The 19,148-nt window shown below is 45.8% G+C and overlaps 1 protein-coding gene across 2 annotated transcripts in view; it reads right to left on the reverse strand.

Annotated features, from left to right (window-relative positions):
- LOC119179822 (uncharacterized) overlaps nucleotides 1–19,148 on the reverse strand; it is a 164,039-nt gene that overhangs the window by 49,828 nt on the left and 95,063 nt on the right. For both annotated transcript variants that reach the window (XM_075868151.1, XM_075868149.1), the window contains exons 9-10: nucleotides 15,773–15,922; nucleotides 14,748–14,839 (exon numbers count right to left, since the gene is read on the reverse strand). In XM_075868151.1, the coding sequence (XP_075724266.1) occupies nucleotides 14,748–14,839; nucleotides 15,773–15,922 (242 nt within the window). The remainder of the gene's footprint in view (nucleotides 1–14,747; nucleotides 14,840–15,772; nucleotides 15,923–19,148) is intronic.

Genomic DNA, 19,148 nt, shown 5'->3' on the forward strand with positions numbered 1-19,148 from the left:
TCCCATCGGGCCGCGCCAATGGACGCTAGTCGCGTCGGTCGCGCCATGCGTGAGACTATCGAGTTCCCTTTCTCATCCCCTTTTCCTATCCCAACTAGAGAGGCTTGGGAGGAGCACCTGCTCGGCTGCTCTACCTTGGCTGCGCAACGCTCCTTGGTGGAGCGCGCACGGGCAGCTTCCAGCTCCACTGGCGTCCCGGAATAGGGTCTGGCCACTCTAGCACGCCGATGGACCACGTCGGCACCCTCTAGTAGACTTTTTCTGAAATAAATGTTTTTTACCACCACCACCACCACCGGTTCTCGCGTTTTGCTAACGCATAGTGTCACTGTTCCCTGCGCGCGTGCGCGTCAACGTCATGTTGGAGTATATGGGATCCTTCATGATGCACTCGCAGCTATTTCGCCATCTCCACATATACCAAATTTGGTGTAACGTGACGTCAATGGATGACGAAGGTATATCAGTGGTGCAAACATGATGGTCCTGACACGCCTGTCATGCAAGAACATGACAACATACCACGTTCATAGCGTGGTATAGTTATATACTATGTATTAAATTTTATATACTAAGTTTGGCATCACGGGGCGTGAATGGGTGACGAAGATAAACTACAAACTCAAACATGATAATCAAGACACGGAAGTCTTGTACGGCATAATTTACCTCCACCTCGTAGCCTTGTGGTAATTTTGAAGTGACATACGAACCTTCCAAATTCATGCTTCGCATATCGTCAATTCCAACTTTACGTCGCATCTGGCAATTTTTTTCGGTGTTTTTTTTGTTACTCCTACATATTAAAGGTGAAATATTTCTTTGCGAACTTCAGTGACTTTGAGCGTATCTATCTATCTATCTATCTATCTATCTATCTATCTATCTATCTATCTATCTATCTATCTATCTATCTATCTATCTATTTATCTATCTATCTATCTATCTATCTTGCTATCTATCTATCTATCTTTCTATCTATTTCTTATCTTGCTATCTATCTATCTATCCATCTATCTATCTATCTATCTATCTATTTATCTATCTATATATCTATCTCTCTATAAATCTATCTATCTATCTATCTATCTATCTATCTATCTATTTATCTAGCCGCCTACGACACTTGGCTCTCCTAGCCGTTTCGATAATTGTATCAATACGAAACTTGGTATGGCATAGCATCACTGTGGGAAGAACATATTCGACTGGTCTTAACATGAAATAATGACATGTATGTCGTGAATCTCCTGATTTACCTTTCATAGTCCTACAGCTCGTGCGGTGGTTTCGTTCACATGCCATGTTGCGAAACTCGTAGGGTATAGCATAATTGCATGGCGAACACAAGCGACAGATGCTAACATAAAAATTATGACATGCGTGTCATGTAACAGCATGACTACATGCCACCCTCACGATGCGCTCGCGGCCGTTTTGCTAGCGTCACATATATCAAATTGGGTAACACGGTACGTGAATGTATGACGAAGGTGTGTGACTGGTGCAAACATGATAATCATGAGATGCCTGTCTCTTGAGAACGTGGCTACAAGCCACAGCCAAGGCGCCAATACAATACGACGTGACGCGGTGCGCGGGCTCACTAGCGTTCATTTTGTCGCCTGACGCCGGCGTTGCCATGCCAGGCGCCGGTTCTGCCATATACTCGGAAGCGCGTACCACGCTGCGTTGCTTTGACGCATGCGCACTCCAGCGCGTTCGTCATCCCTCCGTCACGAAAAGAGGCAGGCGCAGTGTTGTTTGTGTAGGATATTTGCGCGAAGTGCGGCATGTTGCTTTTCGCGCCGATTACCATTGGGCCGTGGCGACGGAGGCTGGTCGCGCCTGGCGTCAGAATATAGATTGTTCGCGTTTTGCTAACGTAGCGTCGCTGTACCCAGCGTGAGCGCGCCTCACTTATATTGCAGTATATTGGACCATTCATGACGCACTCACGGCCGTTTTGCTAGCTCCACACATACCAAATTCAGTGTTGCGTGACGTATATGAATGACGAATTATATAACTGGTGCAAACATGATAATCTTCCCACGCGTGTCATGTAAGAACACGACAGCATACCACGCTCATAGCGTGTTCGCGGCCGTTTCGCTAGCTCCACATATACCAAACTTGGTATCGCGTGACGTGAATAAATAACAAAGGTAAATGACACATCCAAACATGACAATCATGACACGGAAGTCACGTACGGCATCATTTACCTCCACCGCATTACGTTGTGCTGATTTTAATGTGACATATCAACATTTATCATTCGTGCTTCGCATATTATCGATTCCCACTGTACATGGGATCTGCAAATTTTTCTGTTCTTCGTACTTTGTTTCTTTTTTCATCCTCTCTCCATTGGTCACCTTTTTTCTTATTCAATTTATATGCGTGGTTTAGGTTGTGTTTTTTTACACCTTAGAAATGTCACCGCCTATATGATAACCCTGGCATTCGAAGAAGAATGCGATGAAGACCTCTTCGGTGCCATCGGGTCATCAATGTGCTACTGCTACCTATATGGTTTTGTCTGCGTAATGCCAAGCGTTGACGGTAGCGTACGACAACCTCACTTTTGAAGATGACCGCCCCTAAATCTGTCACTTGGTAATCTTGCCAATAAGAAATTGGCTGTTTAGTCTAGCAGGGTTTTTCTGCATTGTAGTCGAATACTTAGGATGTAGGACATAAGCGAGAGCACAACATGAAACACCCACGTAGTTCTACGTTTGAAAGTAGATGATAACAGGACGCCGCCAAGCAATGCGTCGCTTACGACTAACAAAAAATCTAGGAATCTAATACATTTCTTCGTCCATACAAAATATTTGCCGCTAAAAAATGTCAACTGCTGTCTCCTTTTTGTGTGTTGAACAATTATTCCTAGACCCAAAATACTACTACTACTACTACTACTACTACTACTACTACTACTACTACTACTACTACTTCTACTACTAATACTAATACTACTACCATAAGTGTGCACAGAATTTCCTTTCAGGGTGCACATGTGTTCGAGCATCTCCATCCTACTGTGCTACATCCTCTGATCTTGCCCAGAGAAACGGCCACCCCTCGATATAAGCTCGCACCCCCATCCCAACACCTAGGAGAAATGGGGAGCGCTTTTTCTCAGCACAGACCTAGACGTCCAAACAAGGGTCCTGGCAAGAACTGAGGACATCATAAGAAAGCATGGCCTGGCAGCATACATAGCCTGAACCTACCCTCACTCTCCCTCTTGATGAATGCAGTTGTTAGCTTATCACTCCTCTTATATAAATGTGCGAGAATAACTTTGCGCTCCTTCTCTTAGGGTGACTAGGGGTGGTCCCACTTTTGCCTTCTGCCTTGCGCACGCGTATGACTACTGCTGCTACTGCTGCTGATGATGCGACATAATTTCTTTTCGCACTGAAAATGAGTGAAGGCCTTATTGAACATTTTGCGTGGTAGTGACCTATTAAGTGGCTGTATCACCCCAGATAACTTTTATTCTATTGTCTTTTGTCCTTTTCGCTCGTCGCTTTTTTCCCCTCATTATTCCCCATTCTCCCTTCCCTTAGTGCAAGGTAACAAACCGGATGCTTAAATTTCTGGTTAATCTCCCTGCTTTTCCCTCATTTTATTTTATCTCTCTCTCTTCTGCTGCTGTTATTAATAAGCATAATAATAATATAATAATAATAATAATAGTAATATTATAATAATAATGATATAATAGTAATAATAATAATAACATTATTAATAATAATAATAATAACTATAATGATTATTTACCTTATTTACGAGGATTAGCTTCCAAAGAGCATTATAAATTATCAAGAGATGCCATACTACCCTCGCGGACCATGGTAATCAGTTGAGCCAAGTGGAGCAATACCTCCATCACGTCGTCGCCCCTGCCGTTGCAGCAGGTAAGCCCTTGTCGCAGTGTACAGCCATGCCTAGTCCACCACTTCACGTGGCCTTTATGCACCCGCCGGGTTCTCAGTCCGACTCCTACATGCTTCAAGATGGCCAGGCCAAATGACGAGTTGCGAATTTGGCAATGGAACTGCAGAAGCTTCGCTCACAAGAAAGCCTTCCTGCAGCAATACCTCTGTAGCCACGAAGCCAAACCTCCCATCATGCTGTTACAAGAGGCTGTAGCACCAAGCGCCACGTTTTCCGGATACCAGTGGTTGCCCGGCCCCTCAGGAGGACGCGCTGCCGCTACCCTGGTCGCTAACGAGATTACCTGCACAGCGCACAATCTCAACGTGCCAGAAATTGAACATGTATGGTCAAACTTCTCCCTGGCAACACATCACAACAAAGTGTGTACGTCCTCAATGTATACAGTAGTCCCAGTCATCATAGACAAAGGTTCACACGCTTGTCCCAGAAAGCCGTCCGTCTCGCGGGGCCTAACCTGCTAGTGATTGCGGGCGATTTTAACGCCGCGAATAGCGACTGGGGCTACGCGTACGACACACCCAAAGGTAAGAAGCTTTGGAAAAATGCCAACGACATGCGCCTTATTCTCATTACGAACAAGGCCTTCCCCACTCGCACCGGTACGTCCACGCGAAGAGACACTACGCCGCATCTCCGCTTCGTCAAGAATATCACCAACGCCCACTGGTCGAACCTCGTGGAATATCTTGGTAGCAACCACTTCATATTGGGCGTACAACTCCCTACAGTCAGCAAAAAGAACAAGTCGTACACGTGGGTCGACTGGGGCTTCATTTGCAAGACCCGCGCAGAACGACTTCCTCCCGATACCCCACCAAGCCTCGAGACGTGAACGGCCCAGCTCAAAGCTGACGTCAACAAGGCAACCAACACTATCAGTACGGACCTTGCAGCCGAAAAGATTGACAGTCGTCTCGCCCACCTACTCGAGGAAAAACAGTCTCTGTTGGCCCGGTGGAAGGGCCAGCACCTTTATTGGAGGTTGCGCAAATGCATAACTCAGCAGAACAACACCACGGTAGATAACTGCCGCATCCTTTCAAACCAGTAGTGGCACGAAGTTTGTAACCGGATTGATGGTCAGGTTCGTAGTGGCAAAACGTGGAACTCTTACTCAAACACCTCTTTATTGAAACCAACACCCGCATGAATCAGCGTCATTCAATCATTAAGATACTTCATCAAGCTAAACGGACAGTATCACCGAAAGATGTTATCAAAACCCTCGTGGAGAAATATCTCCCGCTTGCCACGGGCCCAGTGACCCCTACACCCGATTACTCTGGCAGCGACAACACCAACTTAGACGCCGAATTTTCTATTGAAGATGGGCACAGCGCTCTCCATGAGCTCAATGGCCGCTCAGCCCCCGGCCGCGATGGGATCACCAACTAGCTCCTACACAACCTGGACAATCGCTCCGTCACTTACCTAAGCGACACTATCAACAAAATATAGAAACGGGTGAAATACCCGACGCCTGAAAACTAGCTCACACGTTTCTGATCCCCAAACCGAGAAAGCCACCGAGCCCAGATCACCTACGCCCCATATCGCTCACGTCGTGCGTGTGCAAGCTGGCTGAGCACGTCGTCCTCAACAGAGTTGGTCGATACCTCGATGTTAACGACTGCCTCCGCACCACATGATTGGCTTCCGACCAAGGTTATCCACACAAGACGCCATGTTACTCCTAAAGCAACAAGTTCTAGATGGCGGAAACACTCGGGACACTCGTGCATTACTCGGTCTCGATTTAGAAAAGGCATTCGATACCATAATGCACTCGTCAATCTTGTAAGCGATCGCAGCCCTCAGCCTAGGTTATTGATTTTACGACTTTATCCGCTCTTTTCTCACTCGACGCAGAGCCGTCCTCCACGTGGGAGACCTAGGATCGGAAGAAGTTGAGCTCGGACAGTGGGGCACTCCTCAAGGATCTGTCCTGTTGCCCACGCTCTTCAACCTTGTGATGTGCGGGCTCTCCGCACGACTTTCGAAAATCGATGGGCTAAGCCACACTGGTCTGTACATAACTAAAGATCTATCCCCGAATGTGCGCACCTTACGAAAGAAACTGTGGGACGCAACTGCCAGTTATCGAGATAGCAGATCCAGAGTAAAACTACGGTATGATCATGCCTATATTTATGACGTGCGCTACATCTGGGACAATAGTACAGATACCTTAAAGCGTGATTCTACTGGCGCCATAAAGAATCGTTTGCTTCAAAAACTAAAGCACCTTCTCGTTGACTGCCAGGAATTTCTCGAAAACTAAGTATTTTGTATTTAAATGCCAGAAGCATTGTTAAAAAGCTCGTGCCTTTACTTGCCCTTGTTACCTCGTACTCTCCCCATTTAGTGGCCATAACGGAAACCTGGCTACATGATGGAGTGTTTGATTGTGAATTTACCCCACCCAGTTATGTAGCAGTACGCAATGACCGATCACACGACAAAGGTGGTGGTGCAGCACTACTGATTCGTTCAGACATTAAATGTTTTGTGCTCGCCGACACACCTGGTATAGAACGAGTTTGGTGTAAACTATGTTTAAATAAACTGTCAATAATTGTTGGTGTATGCTATCGTGCACCAGGTTCTTTGTTAGAATATCTACAAAGGCTTAGCACATTTGTGCACAAAGATGACTTTGGTGCCTCCGAATTTGTCTTTATGGGGGACTTTAATGCACCGGGTATTGACTGGCAAACAAAAAGTTGCACTAGGCAAGAAATCTCTATTTGTAGAGAACTCGTATCTATGTCCTTAACCCTGGGCCTCACTTAAATTGTACAATCTCCAACTCGCCACAACGCTCACCTACACCTCGTTTTCCTCAGTTCTCATTATTCAAACAGCATTTCAGTGCGGTGTCATTAATGGCATTTCTGACCACAAAGCTGTGCACATATTGCTTCCATCCTGTCTAATTAAACAGCAGCTTAGCGTTACGTAGTTTCATGATTTCGTTCATGCTGATGACACCTCTATCACAGATGTGCTAGCTTCGAAATTTGATTATTTTCAGGCACTTTGTAGTCACGGTCATGTTGACACTTTAGTTAGCGCATTTGAACATGTCGTGAAGTCATGCATCGATCAATTAGTTCCGCTCAAGACCAAAAAAGAAATCTGCAGATTCCTTGGATGAATCGCAGCTTGCTGCAAACTTCACATCACGTTCGTCTTCTGCACCGTTTGAAAAAGACAGGTAATCCAGACGTTGTCAGTCGCTTTAACACTGCTGTGATAGATCTGCGTAAACAAATGGAATGTGCTGGGAACTTTTATTTCCAAATTGAACTTCCAGCATTATCAAAATCTAACCCGCGCAAATTCTGGTCTTCTATTAACCCCGCTAGAGCCGATACAGTTTCTTTTATATTAGACAGCAAGGCAGTTTCAGACCCCATTAAGGTAGCCAATGCGTTCAATACCTATTTTCAGGCAGTATTCACGAATGACAATAATGTTCTCTCTTCACTTAGAACTTCACATCCAGAGCTGCCCGTCGACGATCCGGTAATTAGCACAGATGGTATCCTAAACTTGATTCTCAATTTAGATACCAAGAAGTGCACTGGCCCCGATAATATTCCGAATAGCTTTCTGGTGCGATATATTCTGTGCTGTTCACGTTATTTGACCATCATTTTTAACAAATATTTGTCTTCAAGTACAGTTTCCGAGTCCTGGAAGTTAGCCAAGGTCCTGCCTCTGCATAAATCAGGAAACAGACAACTCCTCTTCAACTATAGACCCATATCACTTCCCTCCAATTCCAGAAAGCTGCTCGAAAACATCATTCATAAACACATAACTGAGTTTCTTGAAACGAATAATCTTCTCTCGTGCACACAACATGGATTTCGTCGCAGATTCAGCACAATTACGCAAATGGTGGAATTTTCGCATGATGTTAATAGTAATTTAGACATTGGTAATCAAATTGATGCATTATTTGTAGATTTCTCAAAGGCTTTTCGACAGCGTCATACACAGCAAGCTTCTAGGTAAACTACAGGTAATTTTAAATAATCCTCAATTGGTTGACTGCTTAGCAAGCTTTCTAAGCTCGCGCTTTCAATTCGTCTCATTCAATTCCAAGTCGTTCTCAGCCGTAAAAGTTACATCCGGTGTTCCCAAGGGCTTCGTTCTCGGTCCACTTTTATTTCTGATTTTCATAAATGACCTTCCCAGCAATATTAGGTCTCAAGTTCACCTGTACGCCGACGGCTGTGTACTTTACCAGATAATTAGTTCTCCTAATGATCATGCCATACTTCAGGATTCTTTCTCGCAGATTTGTTCTTGGTGCTCGGACTGGCAGATGCGCATAAATTTCCAAAAAAACAGTAGTTTTGTCCTTTACTAACAACCATTCACCATCGCGATATGCATGCTCTTTCAGCAACATCGCAGTTCCCCAAGCACAGACGTACAAATACCTTGGCGTTATGCTCACACACAACATGCAATGATCGCATCACATAGACTACATTACGTCTAAAGCATTAAGAAAGTTAGGTTACTTAAGACGTACACCATCTATATCGCCAAAATCGACCAAATTACTAATGTACAAAACACTCATCCGCCCTATATTAGAGTACGCTTTGTGTGTGTGGAATCCATACAAAGTGGGTAACGTGAATAAAATAGAATCTGTCCAAAGCAAGTGTGCTCGCTTCATTTTTCAATGCTATGACCATGACTTTTCGCCCTCATCTGCAATGAAATCTTTGAAGTTTTTTCCATTGTGCGCTAGGCGTGATATTGATTCTTTAAAACTTTTGCACTCTTATGTTCACTCATCATGCCGGCTTTCTAATGATAATTACATCGTGTATGCTATAGCTGTGCCAACTAGACGTGGTCACAATCTTAACATCAGGTCATTCTTCGCGCGTACTAATATGTTCAAATACAGTTTCTTTCCGAAAATTATTGTCTACTGGAACGAACTACCAGGTTCAGTTCGTGAAATGAATATTTCAGATTTTTTGGAGGCAGTGGAATAACATTGTTGTCTTTTTTATGTACCCGGTTGTGCTTAGAATGTGGCGATAATTGTGGTTTTTTCTGATGAAGAATTTGTTTTGATGTCTCATAATTTGTTTACTCATATTCTTTCCTACTGTATGTACCCCACTCCTGCAATAGCCCTGCATTGGGCTGCAGTATGTGAAAATGAATAAATAAATAAATAAATAAATAAATCTATGCGGACGATGTAACCATATGGTGCTGCAAAGGGTCGGATGGCTTCATTGAGTCCGCCCTGCAAGAGGCCATTGACACCGCTGAGTCCTACCTCGACCACACCGGTCTCAGCTGCTCATCCGCGAAGTCGGAGCTGTTGATATATTTGCTCAAACACCGGAGTGCCAAGCCCAAAAGGTAGAAGCCTCCGTTGGAATGCGGTATCACTCTCCACACCAGAGATGGTCATACAATACCCAAGGTAGACACCAGCACAGTCCTCGGCATAATGATCGAGTCCCGTGGGACCAACACCCAAACAGTACACAAGCTCAAGAGTGAGACTAAGAGTGCCATACGACTCGTACGTAGAGTAGCTAACAGGCACCATGGCCTCAACGAAGACAACCTGCTGCGTCTCGTACACGCGTTTGTTTTGTGCCATTTTGCTTACGTTGCCGCTATACACAAATGGCTACGTGCTGGGCGCGATCAACTCAATGCGCTTATTCACAAGATCGTCAAACGAGCCCTTGGCCTCCCTGTCACCACTCCAACGCACAAACTCCTCAAGCTTGGCGTACATAACACGCTAGAAGAGATCACCGAAGCTCAGGAACGCGTGCAATCGACATGACTCACCACTACCAAGGCATGCCGCCATATTCTGCGCAAGCTCGGCTTCTTCTCCTCGACGGCCAGTGACCCCCCCGGGGTTGACTCTAATTCCCCGTGAAATCTGCGACCTTATCACGATCGCTCTCATTCCGAGAAATGTACACCCTGAATACCACAGAGGCAGGCGCCTTGCGCTAGTGACCACCATTCACAAGCGCATAGACATGGAGGCGAACAAGGTCTCGTTCGTGGATGCCGCGGCCTATCACAACAACCAAGCCTTCGCCGTGGTCGCGGTATCATCCACGCAGCAGATTCTTAACTCTGCCACAATCCTCACCCAAAACCCCCAAAGAGCGGAGCAAGTAGCTATAGCTATAGCTATGCTCGACAGCAAACGGGAACTCATCTACAGCGACTCCAGACCGCCTATCAAAGCCTTCGAACGCGGAGTCATCTCTGACCAGGCGTTATGTATCCTACGCAGAGCGAACCCGAATGCCCTGAAGCACAACACAGTCATCTGCTTTCTTTCCCATCTCGGCCAGGCGCCGGGTGCCCTATACAATCTCAATGAGATCGCCCATGATGCAGCGCGTGAACATTACCGGCCACACCACTACCAGGCAACTTCATCTTGCTGAGTTATACCCCTGTCACACGGGCAACCGCGAAGACCGTTTACCTCGTCTTCACGACAACGAAGATGCCGTCCATGTCACACGGCCACCCTTACCCAAACTAAGGTAAACGGCGCATTTTTCAAAGGACGTTCAACGACCTCCCTTCGCAGCGAAACGAGGTACTCTCGTCCCCACCAGTCTATCGCACGGACCTCAGAGATTGAATGTCTTATTTTAGATTGCACACACCCGGCCAGAAGTCAGAGGAAATTTTCGAGCACTCAGTGACCGCAGTGAAAGAATATTACATTTTGGCAATATTAAACGTTCTTTGGTTGTAGTACTCATTCACAACGCGTGTTTGTTTACATATATTTGCGCACGCCTGATTTCACTCACTTTCAACACTGATGCCCTACCCACCATGCCTCGCGAGTCAGGCCGGCCAGCGCCAGCCGATCAACGTCATTACCAGCGCAATATCGTACCACATCTTCACGTCGTCTGCTGTGTCACTCATGGCTGAAGAACACAAAATGTGCGCTCACGAGGCAAGGGAGCATAAGAACTTTCGTACCGGGCATGTACAACGGCAACAAAACAACTAAAAGCACAATGTGGCCAGCGTCACTAGCAGCGTCGTTACATTGAGCAAATGCGTTTTTATTTGAAATTATCTTTCATGGTTTGTGAGTCTCATACCTACTTAAGAGTGATTTTTTTTAAGAACCGCATAACGAGGATTCACAAAAAATCAATAGAGATGAACAAGAATATTTTCCCGAAAATCAAACAGCGCCAGCTGAGCCCTCTCGCGGCAACTGTTACAATCTTGTCATTGCCGTGTGACACTGCCACAACTCCTTCTCCGTCGATTCCCCTAGGGGAGACTTACGTTGACGGTGTTCAACGGAGTTTGGTGATAGCCGTGTGACGGGGGTATTAGAAACCAATCGGGATGTGCCCATTACGTACAATGACATAACAAAACACATTTACCTTGCACGCAGCATTTTTCCACCCCACATCCGAAACTTAACAGGCCGGAGGCATTAACCGTACCCCCATTACAGACACACACATATCCAAACCTCGTCTTGCTTCACGTTTATTATCCTGATGCATACCTCAGTGACACATGCCCCTCATGTGGACACCCAGCGATACTCGCACACATGCTCTGGTATATTAGAAAAACTCCTCCCTATTCTACCTCAAACATGTGGGAGAGGTCCCTCAGGAGCTCACTTCTCGCCGACCAGCAACGTGCCGTCCTGCAGGCCCACAAAGCGGCCGCCAGATACTCTCTGTTGGCCTCTACGTGGAAGACGCCCGCTACGCGCTAAACGCGTCCTGCAGGACTGAAATAAAGTTTTTACATACGGACCATGTTATACCAAGGGCCAGTCATGCGCCGTCGCCGTCCGCAGCCTCCCCTCTTCCTCCGCCAGCCATCTGTGCATCCCTTCCTCCTCTAAATACAGCGTGCGCTGCGCTTGCTTCTCCCCTCTGCGCGCCGCGCGACCTTTTTAGTTTTACGTGCGCCAGCTGTATGCTAACGCGCGCATGATCAAGCCGGCGCCGGCGCTCGCTATAAATAACCATGCCAGGGTGCGCCGCCATTCGTCGGTTAGTTTGTGCGGTCGCTCCACGTCCGATGTCGCTGGTGAAAATATATGCTAACGAATCCGCTAACACACTTACAGACGTCCCTTCCAATAGCGTCAAGCAATGTGTTGGCGGAACCGCCAGAAATTCCGAAGACACTCCGTCCAAGGACAAGGCCGTGCTGAAAAGAGCTCGCGATGCGAAACGCAAACGTTGGCGTCTAGCTTAAAACACCCAAAGCGTCTCATCAATAAACATCGTCTTTCGCTACATACGTGCGTGCGTGTTCACTCGTGTTCACCCGTGTTCACTCACAACACACACGCACGTCGCAAATTACAAACCACATTTATTGCAGTTCAACATATATGCTCCGCATGCTAACCAGTGTTCCCACTCGGGAAACTGCGGTCATTTTTTCATTCCATTCCATACCCTACTTGAGAGATGAGGTGATTAGGAGGAACAATGAGTGACACCTAAACGCACATAAATAGAAGTGAAAAGACTTGGTATAATTCCGGCTTCATGAAGACGCCCCACTGAGCTAAGATTCCATGCCTAAAACTATTGCGCACTAGACATATGTATTCTACATATTAAACCTCCAATATGTGGCGCATGTGAGCGTTAAAGAGAGGCTATTTCGGACATTTTTATAACTACTATTTACAGTATATGTCGACCTTACGTGAACACATCTGACTGAAATTTCACTCATAGTTAGAACCTCATTTTCATGGAGAGGTAATACTTTCATCAGTGCAAGGAGTCAAAACAAATGAGATTACATGAATATCAAAAACATAGTGAGGAAATAACTGAAATAATATCCACTAATGCTAGGGGCCCCTTCGTACAACACACATATATTAAATATTTTTTTCATAATTTGGCAGATTGATGCTCATTGCACCCAAAGATTGTGATAAAATAGTGCACCAAATGCCAAAGAAAAATATTTGTTGGCAAAAAACTGGGATTGTGTACGTGAAATTTCCTAAAACGAAATTGAAGAAAATAATACAAAAAACTTGGGCGGTGACTATACGATACTGATGAAAGCGAAATCTTAGCGCGAGTTTCTGTTAGGTCAAAGTCAGTTGAGTGAAGTACGAATGAAAGAGGAAGGACAGGGAGGTTAGCCGCAACAACTGAGTGAAATTCTGGCTTTTCTAAAGGTGCTGATTATATCACATACTTAAATTGTTTTTGAAGTCTGACATCACCCACTACAAAAACTTGTCTCTCTATGGGGCGCGGTAGGTGATACGCACCTGCAAAGTATTACGTTCATTTCATTGACACTTCATGCGAATGAGGACTATTTAGAGCTATGGCTGAGCACTATGTTTTGGGCACACGCACCTGTTGAACAATAAACCTCGCGTGATGAATGCTTTTTATTTTACTCTTCTGTCGTGCTATATCACATAAGTTAACATGATTCCATAACCGAACTGGCGCCCGTATAGTGACTTTTTCCAAAAATATTTTGAGCACCATGGTAAGTTTGTGGCAAAATACTCGACCACCACACAGAGAGAACTGGTTGAAATTCCCTTCCAAGCTTGTTTTTTTTTTCATGTATATTGGTGACTCATTCTGCACTCGGGTCACGCCACTGATTGTAACAGTGATACTGCTCAACAGAGATTGGCCACGTAAGAGTCGTTCTCTAAATGACTTGAAGCAGGTGCAGCGCTAGAAGGAGGCGATCGAAAGTATTCATAGCCTCAATAATTGTTGCCACTTCCATCAGCGTCCTTTGTATCGTCGCCTTTGTTCGAGCCGTAACTCGTCAATTTTTTATATTGTATTCTAACATCAACACCATGACGAGATGCTTTCGCTATGTGGTGCCGATCCTTTGTGAGGCAAGCTTTTGCATTAAAGAGGCCAGGCACAAGGCCAACGTGCTTCAAAATATAAATTTTGGCGTGGTTGCTATTATCCAAGTGACACCGAGCATCATAAGAAGTGAACTTGATCATTGATGCCCTCCCATATATGTTCTGAACTGCAAAGAACACATGTAACGAGGAGGGGGAGGATTGAAAGACGAAGAACAGGGAGGCGTTAACCTGGTGAGGAGCCTTTGATATTTATGAACGAAATGAAAAAAAAAAAGATTTGCAGTGGTGTTAGTGAACAAATAAATGCTTAGCTCAACATAAGGTGAAATAACCAACAAAATGCTACATATCTAGCAAATATAACAATTCACACAACATTTGAACCTCCAGTTTTGAATTACAATATGATAGGTGGTGTAATATTCGCTTGTATAGTTTGGAAAGAAGTGCTTACATAGGAACAATATGCACCAGAATGTTGGATCGTAAATAGCTCAATTAAGCGGACTAAAAGCTAAAAGGACATTTTCACAAAAAGTTCTTTTTAATTGGCCTTATACCTGGAATACGGCACTTGTAGGTTATACAGAATATTTTACATATTCAGAGAAATGACCTATATTTACTTTAAATACTGTGCACAACAATTCTGCTGCTTTCAAAAAGATGGCCCTGTTACCCCAATAACAATAACTTCGACAACCAACTTCAGCATGCATAAGCTTTCGAGAAATTCGTTAGGCGTGTAATTATATTGTTACACACTTTAGTATGTTACAGCTTACGCCCTTCGCAGAGAGCTACATGGTAGCCACTATCATCCCTATAGAGTTGATGGCGGGCTTGTGATGCTCACCTGTATGACAGACTCGATGGAAATCAATTCATGAGCTACATTTACACCAGGGTTATTTTCTCCTGGTTGTTGTTGGGTTTCCGTTGGTGTCTCTGAAAAGGAGTCATCTTTTGTTTTTACAGTGATAGATATTACCGGTTTTTTCAACTACCTCTGCCATATCTGATACAGGCGTCAAATGTGAACAGGAGGCCACGTGAATTTCACGACAGTTATATACAAAAACACGCGGGTGCTTTCGCTCTTGGCTAAAAGATGATCAAGCCTAAAGTCATCGTCTTAACATGACTAATTTATTAGGTTCACGATTGAATAGACAATTTGTTTTTCTAAAGTTGCTTCAAGCAATATCCTAGCTATATTCCACATTACTTCAGTGACGAGCAAAATACCTAGTATATATATATATATATATATATATATATATATATATATATATATATATATATATATATATATATATATATATATATATATATATATATATATATATATATATATATATATATATATATGTATATATAATAATATATATATATATATATATTTATATATATATATATATATATATATATATATATATATTCATAATAACCTTAATACCTGGGATACTTAGGAAGGGTATTTTTTGTGCTTTTGGTGAGAAATATTTGTAGTGTTAGGTTATTTTAAGTGTGTTACTTTTTTTCAGGTATTCGCCATATATTCTTCGCAAGAACTGTGCAAGAGTGCTTGTTTTGATATTGTCAAATGCAGACCTATGCACTTTGCGACACGAAATGTTAAGCTTGCGAAGAAAAAGAACGTATGTGGTATTATTCTATGTTATTGACTACCGTGAAACTATTGTCAGGATATTTTTTATGAAATATTTCCACATTTATCATTCGGAAAACTTCGTCATAAGGCTGTCTCGCGAATTTTTACTTTGTATTCAGTACATTCAGGCAAGCATTATTGGGAAAATGAAAGCCAAATGTCTTCCAGCGTGTTTACGGCATGATTGATGCTCCAATGATATTTACCTTTCAGTTGTACGCCATTACGCCTGCATGTTCCAGCTTCCCCTACCAAATATTTCAGTTCACTATGGCACACTTCAACCAATTTTTTATGGCATTCTGTTGTATTTATTTTGTTGGCATCAAAACCAAACAGTAAGAACTTTGCTCCTCCTAGCAAAAAACACGTGAAAGGAACTGGTTATTGTTTATAGCGTCTGCACTTTTCTGGAAACAGTAATATTTTGTGATGCATGTCGTAGATAAACACTTCATAAAGCTGTTTTCAGTAGAACTTAAATGACAAATATGATGACAACTTGCTTCCTTTAAAAAAGCCCTCCAACACTACATAACTCTCTGTTTTTTAAGAGGGTTGTGTAGACTGAAGTACACACAGACTTACGAAGCAAAAATTACACTGACAACGCTACGCAGTCATGAGTTATGCGACTTAAGGAATTCAAAATATAAGAAAAAGTGCCTGCATTCAACTTAATTTTTGCCAGGTCATTTGACCCTAATTTTCTCTCCCTGACTAGCCCGCTGACGTCATATGGCTCCCCCCCCCCCCCATATTGAGCTGAGAATCCTGCGGGGCGCAAGCTCGCACACCATTGTTGCATGTTATTTCAACGTAATGTTCCCCTCGTTGACATATTGCCACGTTTCATTTCCCAAGTTTTTTTATCGTCCCAAAACACCACACGATTCTCAGCGCAAACCGCGCCTGCAGTTTTCTAGAAGGTTCCGGACTGTAGTAGATCATTTCGATAAGATCACGCCCACTGTGCGAACGGTACAGATTGTTCTGGAACCTACGCCACCGCCAGCGATAACGCTAGAACATTCGACGGCAAGAGTATAAATGCCGACGCGCTTCACCGCCTGTCAGTTGTTGATCGAAAGCCGACGCTGCGTTCGCCGCTATCAGTCCGAGACTGCTATCTGTGCAAGACTGCTGCTGTAATTAGACTTTCCTTTACCGGGCACAGGTTCGCCCAAATAAACAGTAAATCCCAACACGAAGTTTCCTGTCTTCGGCCACGTCACGACCCCGTGACATCTGGTGGAGGTGCTGCTTCGTTCATGTACCGGACGCCCCCGTCAAGCCGTGAACCCTGCCCCCGTCGCGGAGAAGACACCGACGCCAACCAACAGCAGCGAACAAGCCGCCGACAGCAAGGTCTCCCACAGGAGTACGGCCTTCTACAAGACAAGGCGCGGAAGACCAAGACCATGACCTCGACTGCAGCGACAATGACAACCGGAGCGTCCCAGCCCGCGATCGTCATTCATCAGCCCAGGGAACCACCAACGTTCCATGGCTCATCATTTGAAGACCCGGAAACCTGGCTAGAAACATACGACCGCGTGGCCGCCCTCAACCACTGGGACAACGAAGAAAAGCTCCGTCGTGTGTACTTCTACCTGGAAGACACCGCAAGGACCTGGCTAGAGAATCGAGAGTCCACTCTCCGAACGTGGGATGTCTTCTGCGGCGCATTTCTGCAAACGTTCGCGAGCGTCGCTCGCAAAGAGAGGGCCGCTGCTCTACTCGAGACCCGGGTTCAGCTACCAAATGAAAAGGTTGGAATTTTCACAGAGGAGATGACCCGCCTATTCCGCCACGCTGACCCAGACATGCCTGAGGAAAAGAAAGTTCGTTTCCTCATGCGAGGGGTCAAACAGGAGCTCTTCGCGGGACTAATGAGGAATCCACCGAACACCGTCCAAGAATTTGTATCCGAGGCGACCACCATCGAAAAAACGCTGGACATGCGCACCAGACAGTATAATTGTCGCCTGACCCCAGAATGCGCTGCTGCTCAAGCCAGTGACTCCGACGACCTGCGTGAAACGATCCGAGCGATCGTGCGGGAAGAGCTGCGCAAACTGTTGCCTTCGGCGCAGCCTCAAGTGGATTCGATCGCGGACATAGTGCGAGAAGAAGTCCGGCAATCGCTTCAAATTCCCCACGCACCGCTGCCCGAGCCGGAAGCTATGAGCTACGCCGCTGCACTGCACCACAACGCTCCTCCCAGTCCACACCAAAACGCCGCCCCATCGCACTTCCGTCGACAGACGCCACCACCGCCACCACCCCCACCTACGTCATACCGTTCGCCAGCAGCCCAGCGCAGTGCACCGAGGAAGACTGCCGTCTGGCGCACCCCTGACCATCCCCCGCTCTGCTACCACTGCGGCGAAGCCGGACACACATACCGCCGTTGCCAGTACCGACAGATGGGACTGCGTGGCTTCGCCGTCAATGCACCGCGTCCACAGCCAGGAGAACGACCACGTGACATCGCCGACTACCTGACAGGAACTCGGTGGACACCACGAAGCCCTTCGCGTTCGCCGTCGCCCAGCCGCCGCACGTCACCGCACCACCGGCAGTACTCTGGCCCAACGCGGGGCCAGTCTCCTAGCCCGTATCCGGGAAACTAAGGGCAGCAACCGGTGGAGGGGCGGTTGCTATGCGACGAACTACCGAAGATCCTCCGACGACGACGACGCCGCGACGGAGCTTTCCGAACACAACGCCAAACAGGCAAAGCCCTGACGGCGAAAGCTCACTTACCGAAGGTGGCCTGTGACGCAACATGGAAGCAGCGGAACAAGCCGACGCAGCCGTGACCCGACGCCACGCCCTAACTGTAATGCGAGACGGCGAACTAGCGACCTCGACGTTCTTATCGACAGCCACAGTGTGACCGCTCTCGTCGATACTGGAGCCGACTATTCTGTCATCAGTGGGTCGTTCGCCGCGAAGTCAAAGAAAGTTAGAACAGCTTGGAAAGGCCCTGAAATCCGCGCAGCCGGAGGCCATCTCGTAACGCCTGCGGGAACCTGCACAGCGAGAGTCACCATTAACGGCCGTATTTATCCTACAGACTTCGTAGTCCTACAGCGTTGCTCAAGAGATGTCATCCTTGGCATGGACTTCTTATGCCTCCATGGTGCTGTCATCAACCTAAAAACAAAGTCGATAACGTTATCCACAGAAGAAGCACTACCGCCGCGCACGCCGTCAGAACACCATGCCTTGAATGTGCTGGAAGAACAAGTCACCATTCCGCCTCGCTCAAGCGTCATTATTTCAGTCAGCGCTCCTAAATCACCCGACTTGGAAGGCGTCGTTGAAGGCAGTCAGCATCTGATGGTCACCCGAAATATTTGCGTCGCAAGAGGAATCGCAGACCTGCGGGGAGGCAAAGCAACGGTTATGCTCACAAATTTCAGCAATGAGTACAAACATGTGAACAAAGGAACAACGGTCGCATACATCGAAGAAATTGTAGAAGCCACCAGTGCTTTCGCCCTCGCCGATTCTGCGGAACCTGCTCAGAGGAACCAAGCCCCTCCCATAGCTTTCGACGTCAATCCCAGACTT

Source organism: Rhipicephalus microplus, chromosome 7 (genome assembly GCF_043290135.1).
Source record: "Rhipicephalus microplus isolate Deutch F79 chromosome 7, USDA_Rmic, whole genome shotgun sequence".
In the NCBI taxonomy this organism is placed as follows: domain Eukaryota; kingdom Metazoa; phylum Arthropoda; class Arachnida; order Ixodida; family Ixodidae; genus Rhipicephalus; species Rhipicephalus microplus.